This window comes from Camellia sinensis, chromosome 15 (genome assembly GCF_055761805.1).
Source record: "Camellia sinensis isolate YWXY chromosome 15, ASM5576180v1, whole genome shotgun sequence".
NCBI classification, from domain to species: Eukaryota; Viridiplantae; Streptophyta; class Magnoliopsida; order Ericales; family Theaceae; genus Camellia; species Camellia sinensis.
In genome coordinates, this window is record NC_138975.1 from 88,337,553 (window position 1) to 88,355,169 (window position 17,617).

Genomic DNA, 17,617 nt, shown 5'->3' on the forward strand with positions numbered 1-17,617 from the left:
CAGACATAATAAGTTGTTCCGCTTGAATGCAAGAAGTGACGCTCAAGCGCTCTCAGTAATTTTGAAGACAATAGACCAACGTTCGAGCGCAAGAAGGGCCGCTCGAGCAGAGCCCGCTTGTGCGTAAAAAGAACTGCTCGAGCGTAGAATACACTCTCCCAGTAGTTTTGCAAACCTGCAAAAGTACTGAGAGTTCACAAAGCCCGCTCGAACACAAGAAGTACCACTCAAGTGAAGGAGCAAAATTCCAGGCAACCAGAGTTTGAAAACTAAGCAACCATCCTGCTCCAAACACAACCACTACAATCCAATAGCCAAACTCAAGGAAGTATGAGGGAGAAAATGTATGAATATGACACCACAAAACCCAAGTCCAAAATACAAAGGATTGGGTTAAAATCGGAATCGCTATAGTTGCTATTTGGAAGCTTCATAATGTTTTTGGGTGCTATATGTAAATATTGTTAGGAAAATTATTGTTGATTTCCTCTTTATATATTTATTTATTTATTTATTTTGAATTTAAAAATATGTAGAACTTACATTTTGGATAAATTTGTGCATAAGCTGTCTAGTTTTTGTAAATCGTGAAATATATGTTATTTTGTGAGGACAATGCAATTATTTAATCCTTATTGGAGTTTGTGTTGAATGAATTGAATTTTTATATTTGTTAGTTGATTTTTTTTTTATATATTTGGATGAAAATAGAATTTTGGCTAATTTTGTTATTAAAGATATTTCATTGTATCCACAAACTGTTATGGTAAAGATTTTTTTAGTAATTGCCAACTCTTTGATAGCATTTCTTGAACACTATGATATACTTTTCATAGTTAAATGAATTCAATAAAAAAAAAAAAAAAGAAATTTTAGCAACATGACCACCAAGGAGCTTTTGGCCACCGATTGTTTCTTTCTTTTGAGAAGGTTGCTAACTTGATCAAACACTAGTTTGCAACCAATTTCTTGTATGATGCAGTTTACAAACCTCTTAAATGCAAAAAAAATATATATAATTTGCAACAAGAACTATGTCAACATTAAAAGAATAATTGGCTTATACAAACGATTTCCTTTCAATTGAGTTGGAATGAAAAATGGTTACATAACTGAGTTGATATGACAAATGGTTACATAATCGATTACACAATCAATTATAAACACTTTGTATGAACTTTGTTTCATGAATGTCCCATATTAAGTACAATTGATTGTAAAATCGATTGGTTTGCAAACATGTCGTGGCTTGTATGTATAATCAATTCAATTGCCATAGTCTACTTGGACCAAGACTTGTGGCTTGAATACATAATCGATTGCCCTAAAAAAATTGGTCTATAGTCTTGGCAAACTTGCCATAGCCTAATGTGATCTCAGCCAATTTTCAAAGTGATTAACTAACATCAAAACACAATCTCACTTGATTGGTAAAGACACTAGATTAGCATAACACAAAATGCATTAACAAACACAAAAAATATGATCAAAACCCATATAGCCATTACAATACCCGAAAAAATGAAGAAGTCAAACTCATTTTTATACAATCATAAACATTTTCAATACAATTCAATTGTTATATGGATACCATTGCCAAGTATCACAACCCAATCCAGTAAAAGTCATGAAGTTGATCTGCGAAGACATATCACTTGTGCAGATAAGAAATGACATGCACTTGTGCGTATTTAATGCCCAATTTGACATCGATGAACCTCTTCTAGTGCTCCTTCAACAAGCACTTCAATTCATACTCTTTTATCTTCTTGCATACCATTTATCTTTAACCTACTTTCACAAAACCTACAATGACCAAATACCTGTTTTAATCACTCATCTTTTGGAAATCTAATTCTAAGACATGCATTTGATAAGAAAAAAAAATAACAAAAGAAAGGTCTAGTCACTCATCACTATTGCTCTTTTTTTTTTACTAAATAAAAAAAGTGCCAAAAAAAAATCAAATAGGAAAAAACATAACAAATAAGAAATGAAATAAGATTCAACAAATGCTTCTCCAAATTAAACTCATGAGTCAAAACTCCATTCTACATCACTTGTGAGTCAAGATTTCACACCTGAACATAAAAACGCTATTTTTTATTTGTTTCTTGTGAGTCAACAGTTTAATAACATCAAAGACGATTCTACATTATGAATTCACATTGCAACTACTATAGAATTTACAAAAGCCCCATAAAAATAAAAATAAAAATAAAATAAAAACAAAATGAATTTAAATAAATTCTCTCAGTAAGAAGAACCTCAGGATAGCCTTGAGCACAAACCAGAAAATTTTAGCCTTTGCACTACAGATTAGAGGAACTGGAAATAACCACCAAAATAGAGGAACTAGCGCAATGGAACCATATAATCTTTAAGCTCTTCTAGAATATATCTAGTTGCCATTATTGAGCCAATAACGAAACTAACTTGTGAATGACCCCCATTCATCGTAGGGAGAAGGTTTGTGAATGACAATCAGATATAATTAAAATAGCAAATGGAATAAAAAAAAAATCTACCTCAATATCTTACCATATCGTGTCCAGATGTAACTGGAAGAATTTCTTGCGAGTGACTGTCTTTAATTTTAAAAGCATTTGGTTAAGTGTTCAGTTTCAAAGTAAACGACAACAAATTTTTAGGATCCAAAACTTGCATTAAAAAAATAAATAAATATATATATATATATATATATCAAGGAGAAGATTCATATTAGGTATAGGAAAACACACCACCAACCTTGGCCAATTATTATTTTTTCTCTTTAACCCCTCTTTAATATCAATAACTCTTCTTGGTAGCTTCCTTTGATTTTCTAAAGCAAGGGTTCAAAACTCAAATCTAAAGGTATGCGATAAAACAAAGTAGACAAACACATTTGAGCAAAGATCTAATACCCACAAATCATAAAGGCCTATAAACATAACCAAAGGTTAGACCAAGCAATTGAAGAGTCTCTATAGGAATTAAAGAGCTTCTTGATTTTAGTGTGGTTGTGTGGGGCATTATACCATGCCCAAAATTTGCATTCCTTTCACAAACACAACATAAACTACTATTAAAAGAATTCCTACTAAAATTTTGTACTTGAAAGAAAGTACTATTAAGTCATATTAGATGCATGTGTATATATCATCCAAACTCATTTGATGCCATACCAAGATATCAAATAACTAAAATAGAAGATCAAGATCCAAAGCCAAAAGTGAAGCATAGACCATATCTTGGAATCATCACGTAAAGCTTGGATCACAAATGAATATTCCAGACCTATGCATAATGAAGTTTTAACAAATGCTTTACTATCCAACAAAAGCAAATGAACAAATTTTAGCACACCAAAGGCAGACAACGCAAAGGCAATCTAAGGCAAAGGCAAGCCAAGGCCAACACATCCAATCAAGGAAATCCAAGGCCACCCCAAGGGAAAGGAAATCTAAGGTCACCCCAAGGACAAGGCCAAAAGGCAAAGCTAAGGAAGTTTAAAGCCAACCCAAGGTCAAGGAGGCCATCACAAGGTCGAGGCCACCAAGGGCAAGACAACCAAGGGCAAAGCCAAGGTTTAACAACAAGAAGCAAGGTCACTAGGACCAAACTCAAATAGTTTTTTAGAGAGAATAATTAATCAATATTGCTATGATTGACTCCTATAAGAACATTATCATGGCATATTAATATCACGATAATCACTAGCAATGCAACCACCACCTCTTCCTACCAAAAAATTAAGGACATGTGACATGACATGAATACACACACACAACAATTTTTAAATGTCAGACATGACATGTAGGGGACATGCACATAATATATAATTTTATATATTTATTATATGTTATGATTTATGATTCCAAGATAATAAATTAAAGGAAATTGGGCCATAAACCCCTCCTAGCTTCCTTTTCTTGTTAAAAGGACAAAAAAAATTATAGTACTTTTAAAACCTCCTCATAATTATCTATACTATTATATTAAGTGAGCCCTATTTTGGTTTCTTGAAGCCTTTGCCGTATGGCATTTACATAATAATAATAAAAAAATTATTCTACAATAACTTCCCACTAAATCACATTCTCCAAATAACTATTCCCTAGTAACTTCTTTTCTTCTCTAATAACTTACTTTTATTATTTTTCTTTTTTACTTTTTGCTTTCTTCCTCTCTTTCTACAATAGTTTTCTCTTTTAAAGAAAGTACAAAAGTGTTTCATTCAATTATGGCAAAGGAAGTACAAACCAATAGAAGACTGTGTTTTATTTCTCTTTAATGGTAAGTGATCTAACAGTTTTCAATTTTTATATTCTCAATGACTAAAACTTTTGTTTATTTGCCTTTGGTTTTCAGGTATAAATTTTTTTTTTTTTCTTCCTCTCCTTTTTAATATCATTCTACTACATGATTTTTTTTTTTTTTTTTTAACTTTTTGATTTTTCATAGAAGGTGATTGAGTCTATTGAAGATGCTCAAATGGATTGAAGAAAAATACGAAATTGAGGAAGAAAGAGATGTAATAAAAGAATAACAATTATTAGATTTAGAGATTCAAAGAGAGGTCTTTTGGGGCCAAAATTTAGAGGTTTTGAATGAGTTTGCAGAGGAAGCAGAAAAGCAAAGTACAAACCTATACAAGAGTTGGCCATTTGATGAGTAATTGTGTAGAATTTATATTTATAGAATTTGTATTCCTATTATTTTTCCAAGTTGTTTTACACAAATTTATACATTTTTTTTTTAAAGGTTGTCTCACAACTTATACATAATTTTTTTTTCCAAGATTGTTTTACATCTTTGTGTTGTTCAAAAAGTAACTTTTCAAGTAGTTATCAATATTTATCTTTTGTTTTTCTTTGACTGTAAGTGATCTAAGAGAGTTGGATTTTTTTAAAAAAAATTCTCAATGACTAAAACTTTTGTTTGTTTTTTTTTTTTTTTTTATTGTATAAATTAATTCTTTAATAGTTTTTATTTATTCATTACGTTCATTGCAAAAAGTAAAATAAAATAATAAAAAAAAACTCCATTTTCATTTTACTCATTATGTTGATTGAAAAATATACAAAAAATAAAAAGAATAGTACATATTTTGTGTATATATTATCTTTGTGAGTATATTTTTATTTTATTTGTTTATAAATTTTGTTCACATATATTTTAAATGCTTTATACATAGAATAGATAGATGTGAATTTCACAATACAAATTTGAATTTAAATTATATAGATTATCATTCTAAGTATAAATTTATTCTTTTTATATAAATTTTTGTATACATTTTAAATATATGAAATAAAAATTTTACGACTTTGTGTTCTTTAGAAGAAAAGTTTATTGTTTCTTTTTGCACATTAATTTAACAGGTTAATAAAAAAGTCAGAAAACGAAAACAAAAAAAGGAATAATTTTTTTTATTCATTGTGTTTTCAATTTTTTTTTTCTTTCTATCTTTGTTTAAAACATAGGCAAACTACTTTTCAATTTTCAAATTGTTTCCAAAAAAATACTATTCCAAACTTTAAAAAAAAATTACACACACAACCATCTCAAATTTGATACCTACAAACTCATATTTGAAATCCATAACTTCAAATTTGAGATACATGAATTTAGATTTGACAGAAAAATGAGAAATTGAGAGATTGCAATGAAAAATCAAGAGTTTTTTTGTTTGTTTGTTTATAGATCTAAAAGTAAAATTTGACTCTAGTTCGTTCATTTAGTATGTATTTTATTTTTTTGTAACAGTAAAATTTTACTCTGGTTAAAATCATGTTGATCTACTTAACGAAAGTAAAATTGCACTTTGAATCATAGTAAACTTTACTCTGATTAAATAAAATTTATTATGATTCAAAGTACAATTTTACTTTGAAATAGGCTGCAAGGATGGCTTTAAAGGAGTGCGTTGCGTCACGAACTAGAGTAAAAGTTTACTATTCGAAAAATAGATCATCATGAGGAGAAGAGAGAGAGATAGGGAGATAGATTTCGAAAACACAGCAACATGAGAAAAAGAAGAAAAGAGAGAGAGAGAGAGAGAGAGAGAGAGAGAGAGAGCATAAATGGTCAGTGGCACACACACACACATAGAGAGAGAGCACGAACCGTCAGAACCAGAGAGAGAGAGTGAGTGAAAGATCTCAGATTTGAGGTTTGCGAACTGTCGCGAACCATCATTTTCCAATGACAACGATTCTGAATGATCTCAAATCTAAGGTCGTGGATGTGACAAGCAACGGTGGCGATTTAAAAGGTAGACAAAGATTTCCATGGTGACTGGCAGTAGCGCTGGTGGTAAGAGCGAGACAGAGAGAAGAGAGATTGATATGAGAGAGAGGGGTTGTAGATCCTATATATATATATATATATATATGAGGGTATTATAGTAAAATAAATAATTTTTAAAATGCTAAGGGGTTTTGAAAGGATCCATATAATTCTTGTCATTTTGATGGACAAGTTAGACACTCAGGGATCTATCACCAAATCTCCCATAAATTAATGCAATATAACACTAATTTTCATAAACTGATATTTTTTTTCCTTTTATCAACGTATTCTAAGTTATTTTGTCCATACTTACAATTTGTTTCGTGTGTGTCTAATCAATGGATATGTGTCTTCCAAGTGTTTAAAGAGTGTCTGAGTCTAAATCATTTTTTAAGAAAAATAAAACACATTTAGATGAGTGTTGAACACGTATTGAGAAGTTTTCGATGAGTGCCAGTGGCCGAAGGGATACCTTGCAAACATATATACATATATAGTGGGTGTTTGGGAAGTGACTATTTTAAAGGCTTTTTAGTTTTTTAGCTATTTTAATAGGCTATTTTAGTTTTTATGTTTGGAAAGTTGGGTTAAATTTTTGGGTTGGTTGTTGTGTTGAAAAATGTGTTTGAAATGATATTTGAGGTTGAAATGACAGATTTGCCCCTAATCTTATTTTTTCCAAAATTTATCTACGGGGGTAAAATGGTAATTTAACTACCTGTGGGATGATAGTAGTAGCCTGAGCCTACACTATATTGGTCACAGTGTAGGCTGTCCGTGCATGACAGCCACTGCCTTTTCTTTATTTTATTTTCTTTTAAATTTTTTTTTTAAATCAATGGGTTAGTGTGGCTAAAAGGCTTTTTTTTTTTTTTTTTTTTACTTGAGGCCAAAATAGTCTGTAGCCACGGTTCCCAAACACCGCCATAGTGTTTAAGAAAATGTACAAGGCCTTGCACATCCGGCTAAACAAAAGAGAGGGAAGGAAACTTTCCAACACTTTCCTTATATATATATACATATATTCAATAATTCTAAATGTTTTGGATTTAAGGGAAAGAGAATTTTGAAACAGAAGATTTCATACCAAGGAAAGGGAAGGAAAAAATAAAAAATAAAAAAAAAAATATTATGACAATTATGTTATGTGTAGTGTTTGGTAAGTGGATGAATAAGAAGGCATCATGAAAATTATTAAAAATCATTATCTTTGGAACATGTATTGCGAGAGTCATATATTACTTGAATTTGTTTGTTCAATGGTAATGATCATGACCCAATACTCATTTGACTTGGTTTCCAATGATAGTATTGACCAAATAAGAAGACTCAATTTCATATTAAAATGTTTGTGGAATACCACCAAGTGAATAGTTAAGGTTTAGTGTGATGATAATTAGCATACTAAGCAAGTTTATGACTAAAGAGTGGAGAAGAAAACATTCATCAATGCAATTTATGTTGTGTTTAAATTTTAGATTTATTCAAAAAATGGAGGATATATATTTTTTTACTTCATTTCCTTTTCCTTGCACAAATTTTAAATCCAATCACAGCTTTATAGAGTTCTATGAATTATTTTCTTTTATAAAAGTAAAATATTGTGTCGGTTACTACTATGATAATGTTTGGAAGTGTAGAAAATTGGAAAAGAACATTAGGCATTTGAAAGGTGACCACATCCTCCTTTGATTGCTCAAATATTCTAAAGTACTAATGCATAAAAAAAAATAAAAATAAAAAATAAAAAAGACACAAAAAGACAAATTGCTTAAACACCCAAATTTGGGAGTCCAAAAAAAAAAAACACTTTTGCAGAAGGAAAAACAAAGATCCAGAAATACCTTATTTTTCAAGAAACTCAGCAGATGAAAATACCATATTTTTCAAACCAGAACCAGACTGACACAACTAGCCCTAACCTTCTCATCTTAAGAGTACAATCAATAAACTAATTGGAGAGAATTAAACCATCATACATCCAAATTGAAATCTAGAAGAATAGCTGGTAAAAGCATGATTAAGAGAAGTTTATTTTGGCTTTGTATAATTCAACAATGCTTTGTATGCAATCCCATATAGAAGAACCAGTCAAAGCTCAAACATATTCTGAAACACAACCTACATTTTAGCTTCAAAGTCCCAAAGGCACTCCATAAGAGAGCTTAAACCTAGCCTTCAAAAATTACTAGCACTACTGAAATAGTTGCGTAGACATTATTTTGTCAATTAATCAAAATTCTGCTTCACAATTCTAAAGCTTGAATGTTTCCACCTTTGAGGAGCTTGACGATATAACATGACCAAAATAAAATGAAAGAGAAGAAAAAATCTATGAATGACAAATTTAAGAACATATTTCAAGCATCAGATTCAGAACTTTTATCCTCTTTGGGGGGTGCAAACTGCCTGCTAAGCCGGGATTTCGTCCATGGATCCAAAGGTGGTCTCTGTGGTGGTTGGGGGGCTGGTGGTTTTGCCTGTCTGAGCTCATTCTCTCTATCTATGAACCTGTTACAAATGAAAATACATAATTAAATAAACATAACAAGCCTTCTTTTTTTAAAAAAGAACCAAACAAAAATGCTTAGAAAAATATGGACTGACTGTGAGAAAGCAATGATAGTTGACACCATATTTAACTTTGCTATTTCAATAAAAAAATCAGTACACAGAACACTTCTTTGAAACTCCTAAGAGGTGATCAACAATTCTGGATGCGTCTCTAATTTAAGAAAAAAAATTTAATGTCAGCACAACCAACCCTTCTTGGATGCTTGATTGACATTTACATTCAACACCCTTTCATATCACAACCCCATAAATTTTGTGCTTGCCACTAATAAGCAAATGCAGAAATTATCAGTATGGTGTTTCAAACAAAAACAAAAAAATAAAATAAAGATGTTAATAGATAACACAAATGGAAGACAAATTTCGCAGTTCTATTTCAAAGATTTGCAACAAAATCAAAACAAGAATCTCACTCAATATAGGCCATTGGTGCTGCATCACCAACTCGTATGCGAGTTCGGAGCAGTCTTGTGTATCCACCTGCTCTATCTCTGCAGCACAGAAAAGTTCAGCAAATATTACAACCATACACCAACAAAGACTGGAAAAGAAAGATGTATGGAATTCACTTGTATCGATAAGCCAGTTCTGTAAATAGCTTATGAAGGACATCATCTCCCCGCACAAAGGCAGCAGCACGCCTTGCAGCACAAAGAGTACCCTGTGATAAATTCAGAAGGATATGTATCAATAGTGTTCAATACAACTTTCATATGCCTAAGCTTTCAGGTTTTTCAGTATTATTTCAGAAATAGAAGTCATAAAATTTATGAAGTAGTTTAATACTAATTTATCTAATCATTTAACAACTTTTGTTTCATTCACTATCAAGGAAGAGTTCATACTCATTATAGAAATAAAATTGTATTTCAAGTATACATAATAATAACAAGTTTTAAAAGCTTTCATAAAATATGCACTTCAAAGCAGAAATTCCAGCTATTAGTGTGCAATCTTTCTTTTCAAAGCACACACCCAAAGAATTGTGAAATCTCACTCCACTATGCTAAAAAACACATTCACAATATTATCAAAAACTTGTTTCTAATGTTAACCTATACAAAAGTGCTACATAAGTTGCTAAATCGCCCACCTATGATCGAATGGGGTCCAAATTGGGTAATAAGTCCCTTGAGCCAATGACTGCCCTTTATCATGATTTAGGGCTATAGCAAAATTGGTCTATAATATGCATAAATGAATACATAGACAGAAATATATTGTCGTCTTTGTCCATCTTAAAACAGGTAGGGAATATTTAACTAGCCATAACCGATGCAAATATTTGGAATGAAAAAGCAAGTTCCCCGCAAGTCTAATATTCACTCTAAAAATCAAAGACACTTTTACGGAGGTGTGTGTCCATTTCCTGCATTGACACTCATCGGACACTTCCTGACATGTGTCAAACACACATCCAAATGTCACTAAAAAAAATATATATACTCACAAACATGCTTCAAACACTTGGGGAACACACGTGTTTATTATTTACACACATAAAAGACATTATAAGTTTGAACAAAATAACTTAACACACAAAAATACAAAAAAATATATATAGATTTATATATATTAATTCCTCTTCCTTTAAACTTAATAAATTAGTGCTGTGTTGCATTTTTGTTATCTTTGAATGAAATATTTATATATATGACATTATAATAATTATATAAAACCATATATTTTGTGCGCACCCCACTTGCCGTGCCTTGTATTTTTTGAAAATTGACATCTGTCCATGTCGTGTGTCGGTGTTCATGCGTCTTCTTAGACATCAAGTCAGCTACCTCACTTCAATATTTTAAAACCCCAAAATCATCCAATTTCAATCCAAATCAATTAGGCATACAGATTGTAGAAGAAATTCTAACTTCAATGATAAAGGCAAAACTCTTTGAACAAAGCTTCTCGTTTTTAACAAATCAATAGAAAACCCCCATTTATTAACATTCAGTGGTATTTTGAGCCCAAAAGAGCAAAAGGTGAGCTTTCCGTGTTTATCCATGATCAGTGTAACAATGTTTCAAGGACATTTGATGCACAATCCTCGAGAGAAGGGATAAAATGCACTGCAAACTCCAGGAACTTTAGTACACGCTCCTCATACGGTGACCAAATACTGTATTCCTCAAGACCAAATAACATTACAAATTCCCCCTCTTTTAAAGATAATTATACTAATCATCATTCAATACTTGACACCCATATAGCCACTATTTCAGATTTATTATAGTAGAAATTCATATGACACATAACACATTCATTGCAACCCAAACCTGTAAGGGTATTGGTGGAACACCATAATAGCTATCTTTTGCAAAAATTAATGAAATGAGAAAAGGAAGCATTTCTTGCACGAAATATAAAACGTTAATTGACAAATGTTTAGAAAATTCTAAAATTAAAAAACAAACAAACAAACAAAAAAAATCATATTTATTCTCACTGTGTCAAAAATATTTAAAAAGAAGAATAAACTCTTCTAATTTTACATAGAAGAAAAACAAGGCTCAAAAGTAAAATATATGATGATGCTGTACACACCTCTTTTCCGAGTTGTACCATGTTATCAGCAAGACAACGGATTTCTTTTGCCTACAGATAGATAAAAATAAGCACAATGAAAAACATATCAATTACATTACCAATTAAACCAAGTCCGAAATTCCAGTCGTTTTTAATCTTGCAAGAAATCTAATCATCTAACAGACAATTTACTAAAAGCCATAACATCTTTTATATTTAGCTTGTATACACACATATAACCAAAGCTCTCAGTAACAACGAGGGCATGCATATCATATTCATATTTAACCAAATAATAACTCCAACAAATACTTTCCTATGTTCCTTTTTATTATATTAATTTAAATTTTTCGACAAAGGGCCCAAATAAGTTGAAACTAATGCATTTAAATATAATCAATTTCATTTGTACAAATAACAAAACCCTGCAAAAACCCTAATTTTTTTTTTAGGAAATTGAAGGAATAACCTTAGCAACAGTAGTTTCAATCCTTTCGTGTTTCACCAACTGCGAAACCATTGTTCTGCAAAAAAAAGCCAAATCAAAATGAGAAACAATGTAAGATTTAAACCCTAGAATACAGAGAATGAGCTGAAATATGAACCTGAGCATAGACATTCGGTGACCGGTGGGACGATTGAGCTTCCTCATCTTCGTTATAGTGATCGTTCACAAACACAAAAGAGAGGAAGTGAAAGCTACAAGTGATAAAAACACCAACAGAGATGTAAATTAGGGTGAAAACTTTCAAAACCAATTAGGGCAAAGAAATTGTAGAAACTAGGGCAAAGAAAATGCGATGAAGAGAGAGACAGAGGACTCACCGGATGTGGTGTGTGCAGCCGTATGGGATCGTCGAAGAAGAAAAGAAGTAGTGATGAACTGTTACTCGTGCCAAAACTTTGGTTTTTGCAATTTAATCCCCACATTTTTTGTTTTTTTGTTTTGTTTTTGTTTATATATATATATATATATATATATATTTTTTTTTTTTTTGTGAGAAGGGGGAGGGCTATGAAGTTAGATTGGGCCTAAAAATCAAGTTGGGTTCTATTATGGATTTTATAATTTGTTGGGAATCAAGTCGGGTTTGGGTGGTTTTCTGTTTTATTGGACTATACTGACCAACTGATATACAAAAGGGGAACTTACTGATAAGTCTCATGTAACAAGTTCAAAACCCAACTAATCTCAAAACAAAATACTTGCACCAATTAGTCCAACACATTTTTAATTGTTACCAAAAAATTCTTTTTTTTTTTTTTTTAATTTATAGACACTGTTCACATCTTACTACCGTCGGACTTCCGTTTAACGGTCGCCGGAGACTCACCGGAATGTCTAGAATATTGCCGGAAAAAAAAAATTAAAAAACATGTTATGAAACTGTAAAATTTTACAGTTCTAAAGAATGTTATAAAACTGCAAAATTTTACAGTTTTAAACCATGATTCATTCCAGCACCAAAAAAAAAATTTGAAACTGCAAAATTTTACAGTTTTCACCGCCTGTAACTAAAACTCGAAAACTGCTTGTTCAGAATTCGAAAATATTCTCCATTAGAACAGAAAAACAGAAGTGTATAGCAGAGAGAGAAAAAAAAAAAAAAAAAAAAGAGATCGAAGGGGAAAGACGGATGTCTAACCAAATCTGTGTAGATCTACTCAGATCTGATGTAGATCTGAGTAGATCTATATCAGATCTAAGTAGATCCATTCATCTTCTTCGTCGGAAAATATATCATCTTCTTCGTCGGAGTTGATTTCAATGCTTGGTGGTTATCAATGAACCCCGATCAATGGAGAAAAATATGATCACCGGTGGTCCTCTTCCATGACAAACACGGTGACAGAAAAATGTAGAAAAAAAAACGAGAGAGGAAGGGAAGCAAAAAGTAGAGAGAGAGGAAAGGACTTTTGGGTGTAGTGAAAAAGTTATGGGATTAAATGGAGATCACATGTTTCCCATGGGACCTATGGGTAATTTCCCCTATACAAAACAACACCAATTTTCTTGTAGCGAGTGACATTATAATTTTATTACATTTTATAGGAACAATAATATTACGCTTGTGATATTTTTGTACAATATTTTATTTATCAGCTTAATATTAGTGTAATAGTTCTTCACTGCTAATACATATTGCATTGATAACTAAATGGAAAATGCGTTGGACCCCCAGTGGGGGTGCTGGGGTCCTTGCTGCTTGGCTGGAAAATAAATTTTTTTTTTTTTTTTTTTTGACTTCAGCCACTGGCAGTGTGCCATGTGGCATTGGATGGTGCTGGAGTGCCTAGTCACTGGAGGTCTCCAGGATCACTCTAACTAGATTGACACATCATATGGTAATAGATCTTCACTACTAATACATGTATTATTGTTGCATTGACAACTAAATTGATACATCATATGATAAGATAAAAATGATAGAAATAGATGGTCATTATAACATTATTCATTTGAGAATAAAAATATATTTAAGATAGCCAAGAAAAAATCTTAAGTAGCGTTTGGTTGAATTTTCTAAATATGATTTGAGAATAGTGTTGTATTTTGAGTTTGTGAGTTTTGAAATTATAATTTGAGTATGAAAAATTTATTTGGTTATAAGTTTTGAAAAGAGTTTTGAATTGAATTTGAAATAAATGATATGACATATGATATTTAATTCAACAATTTACAACTTATAACTAAATACATAACTCAAAATCTTATTCAAATCTCATAAAAAAAAATTAAAAAATTTGGAAATATTTTTTATTGAAAATATAAAAATAATTACCCAAAAAAAAAAAGCAAACATTGTTCCGGTCAACTAGCCAAACATCCGGATTAACCAAATTTTTCCACCTAGGAAGAAGTTTTTAAAATGGATGTAGAATTACAATTTGAAAGCTCAAAACAAATATCACACTAAAATTAATGGGTAAAAATATATTTGGAGAGCTTCTCCAAACACAACCTTAATTTTGAAACTATTTAAAGCAATTTCTCCCAAAATATAATCCTACAAACAATAAAAGCAAAGAACATAGAGTAAAGCATTTGTTTAATCTAGTGAATGAATCTCACATAAATACCAACAAATATCTTTTAATATTCGTCTGCTTTCTGAAAAAAGTACATAAAGAGAGAACTAAACTAACTTGTGCATAAAAGTCTCCTCCCTCGGCAATGCAAACAAATGCTCAGAATTTTTATTTTATTTTATTTTTTTAACTAAAAATGTTCAGGAATCTAGGCTACAATATCTCAAATAGGACCTAAGATACATCATTTATTTATTTTATTTTTTTTCAATCAATAAAAAAATCTACCATATAAAAAACTTACAATTGAACAATTATAATCCAATACATACATAAACTCAACAAAAGCAGTCCAAAAATAACTTAAAAAGGGTATCATAATAAAAAATTAAAAAGAAGAAATAAAATTCCATAATAAAAAAATCTGCATTTAGTTGAAGGAGATAGGTTGGCATGGGAAAGAGATTGCAATTTTGTAATGGGGGTTTATGTATGCACATACATTGCAATTTATCTCAAATCGTAGGGTTTCATTTGTTCAAATTAGATTGCTCAAACCATGTAACCACCATTTAATTACCCCCCCCCCCAAAAAAAAAACACTAATTACAAACTTCAACAATAAACACAACAACAAAATCATGAGAAAATAATTCAACAGGCGAACACACAATGACCTCAATTGAAACTACTCCACAAATGTGTGAATTATTAAATCACCACATACTCTACAAGAAACTTAAAAAATAAAACTATGGCTACAAGAAGCACAAATAAAATTGATTTTAGAAGTGTGAATGAGATGGAGAAATCGATTGATCATGAAAAGAAAGAGGCAATTAGCGCATGCCAAAATTCAATTGAGAGACAGAGAAAGAGAGAGTTAGGGCTTTCCCAGAAATCGATTGAGAAAGAAAGGGAGGTTATTGTTGCAAAAGGAGGGGTTTCGGGTTGAGCGAATCGTAGAAGAATTGAAGTTAGGATGAGAGTTTGGTTGGGGGAAAATCACTGAAGTGAAAGGAAGCGAGGAGAGAGAGAGAGAGCTCCATACTTGATATCTAGTTGGAAAGAATGCCTTCGCTTCAACGATAGAACCCAACAGCGGCTTGTAGTTCCGTTGTTGCTGGAAATCAAGGGTTATACAAAGATTCAACAATGAAACCCAGCAGAGGCTTCTTGTTGTTAATGGAAATCAAGGGTTACATTGAACCTTACACAAATGAAGAGAAGAAGAGGGAGAGACGAAATAGAGAGAGTGAGGGAATTGAGATGGAAATAGGAGGGTTAACCGGCTACCCTGATTTCCAATTATTTACCATTAAACAATTCAATGGTCTTGATCAATTATTTGTAATCCAAGGGTTAATAATTAGGTTGCATATGGTGTGCAACCCCACTTAAATAGCTCCCTTGTAATTATTGTATTTTAATGAATTTTATGAGGTTCTTGTGCCAAACTCAAGTTTAGGTCAAATTAGATATTAAATTAATTTGTTGCCTTTATTGGTTACATTTCATTACTTCACAATTTTAACAAAAATTATTGTTGGGTTTCATTTTGAGAATGCTTGAAGTAACACACCATCCCTAATATTTTGGTTCTTTCTCCTGTTGAACCCATCATAAACACCACTATCCAAATTGGGAATAACAATAGTCAGCAACTTTTACTGTTTCAAGTAGATTTTAAATTTTCCAAAGTGTTGTCCCGAGGAACAAAGTGGCCACACATAATTACATATAGAACATCGACTCTATATGAAATTGATGATCATACGAGATAAGAGAGATTTTGGTTTTGATTTTTAGTTAAGTGCTAAATGTTGATGGAATTTTATATCAAGTGTTTTACCCTTAAGAATAGTACATGTAGTTTTGTGTTTTTATCAACTTGTGGAATTTTTGTAAATTTTGTTAGATTGTTTGAATATTGTGATGTACTTCAAGAATGACACCATATGTTTTGTTCTTAAACCTGCATTCATTTTTCTACTCTCACCATCGTTGTTTTTTTTTTTTTTTTGTTCCTAAATTTTGTGTTCAAAGTTTATTTTCTAGAAATCCAAACCTCAACTTCATCATTATGTTTCCAATCTTTTTGCTTATTTTCATTCAGGGGGATTTATGTTTTTGCAAATGGATATTCTATTTTGGTTTGTTTTTGTTCAAGAGTTTTATGGTTATTCTAGCTTGCATGTGTGCACATATACTAGCAAGGTGAGTAAGTACAAGGTTAGGTGGATTTGTGATTTGAAACTTCTCTCTTATTGCCAAAATACTCCTAGCTTTTGCCAAGTCAAATGACTATGGATGATGAAAAAAAAAAAATGTCCTAAGATTCAACAAGGAAACTTGACTTGCGCAATTATGTTTATTCACTAAAAGAATTACCCTGGAAACGACAAGCCTTATGAAAATTGAAATTTAGAAACATATTTTATGAATTATTATTAGATTGGTCTTTGCTTTGTTTAGTACTAGCTAAGAAAAAGGGAATGTGAACTATAATTGCAGCTTCCAATTTCTGACAAATAGATTTTATTCTTTTTAATTATTAAACTTTTGAAAGAACTTAATGTACTCCCTTTAAAATCTACTCTTGAATATTACATAAACAAGTCCTCCAAAACTAGCACCAGGCATTCCTTATTAAAGATTTCCATCAAACTAGAAAGGAGATAAACATTACTCATTACATTACTCAAGTCACAGGCAGACACAAAGAGTGGCTAGTGTTAACCATGGCCCCTATGATCATTTCAAAAATCATAATTAAGTATATTTATTTGCTTTGAAGTCTATAATTTGATCTCCAGTCTCCAATCTACAATTCATCTTCACATTTATATTAAAAATCATTTTACTAGCTTCAAGTGCCATGTACTAACTCACATCTTCATTTGTTGTTGTCCTTTGCCATAGATCCTCAATTTATTATTCTTCTGATACAAGCAAAGGTATAACTTTTTTTAGTTCCCATGAGCTACTAGCGGGTATGCTTTTTACTCTTTTATGTATATTGTACGGGGAGGAAATAATTCTCCTCGTATAATCTTGTTGACCAAGTCCACGCTCCTCCGTACGACGTCGCTTTGTCACCTGAAAACACAAACGTGAGCTAGCCGGCGGGTGTGTGCCGGAAACCTCTCCGATGCCTAAGTCAGAAAACTTGACAAATAGACAAAGCTCTAAGTTCTCAGAAAGAATT

The 17,617-nt window shown here is 31.5% G+C and overlaps 1 protein-coding gene across 1 annotated transcript; it reads right to left on the reverse strand.

The window, feature by feature from the left end:
* Positions 1–8,296: 8,296 nt before the first annotated feature.
* On the reverse strand, positions 8,297–12,330 carry LOC114270771 (uncharacterized). The gene is made up of 7 exons (XM_028212360.2): positions 12,205–12,330; positions 11,985–12,078; positions 11,849–11,903; positions 11,398–11,448; positions 9,420–9,511; positions 9,264–9,341; positions 8,297–8,787 (listed from the first exon to the last, which is right to left on the reverse strand). The coding sequence occupies exons 2-7, from the start codon at positions 12,029–12,031 to the stop codon at positions 8,637–8,639; spliced, it is 474 nt and encodes a 157-aa protein (XP_028068161.1). The 5' UTR covers positions 12,032–12,078; positions 12,205–12,330; the 3' UTR covers positions 8,297–8,636.
* Positions 12,331–17,617: the final 5,287 nt, after the last annotated feature.

What these genes read in the sequence shown, in the direction of transcription:
- LOC114270771 (XM_028212360.2), bottom strand. Translation starts at nt 12,031, where the DNA reads ATGAGGAAGCTCAATCGTCCCACCGGTCACCGAATGTCTATGCTCAG. An exon ending in TTGAAACTACTGTTGCTAAG is followed by an intron (nt 11,449 to 11,848) that starts GTTATTCCTTCA and finishes ATCTATCTGTAG; the next exon opens with GCAAAAGAAATCCGTTGTCT. An exon ending in GCACCAATGGCCTATATTGA is followed by an intron (nt 8,788 to 9,263) that starts GTGAGATTCTTG and finishes CATTTGTAACAG; the next exon opens with GTTCATAGATAGAGAGAATG.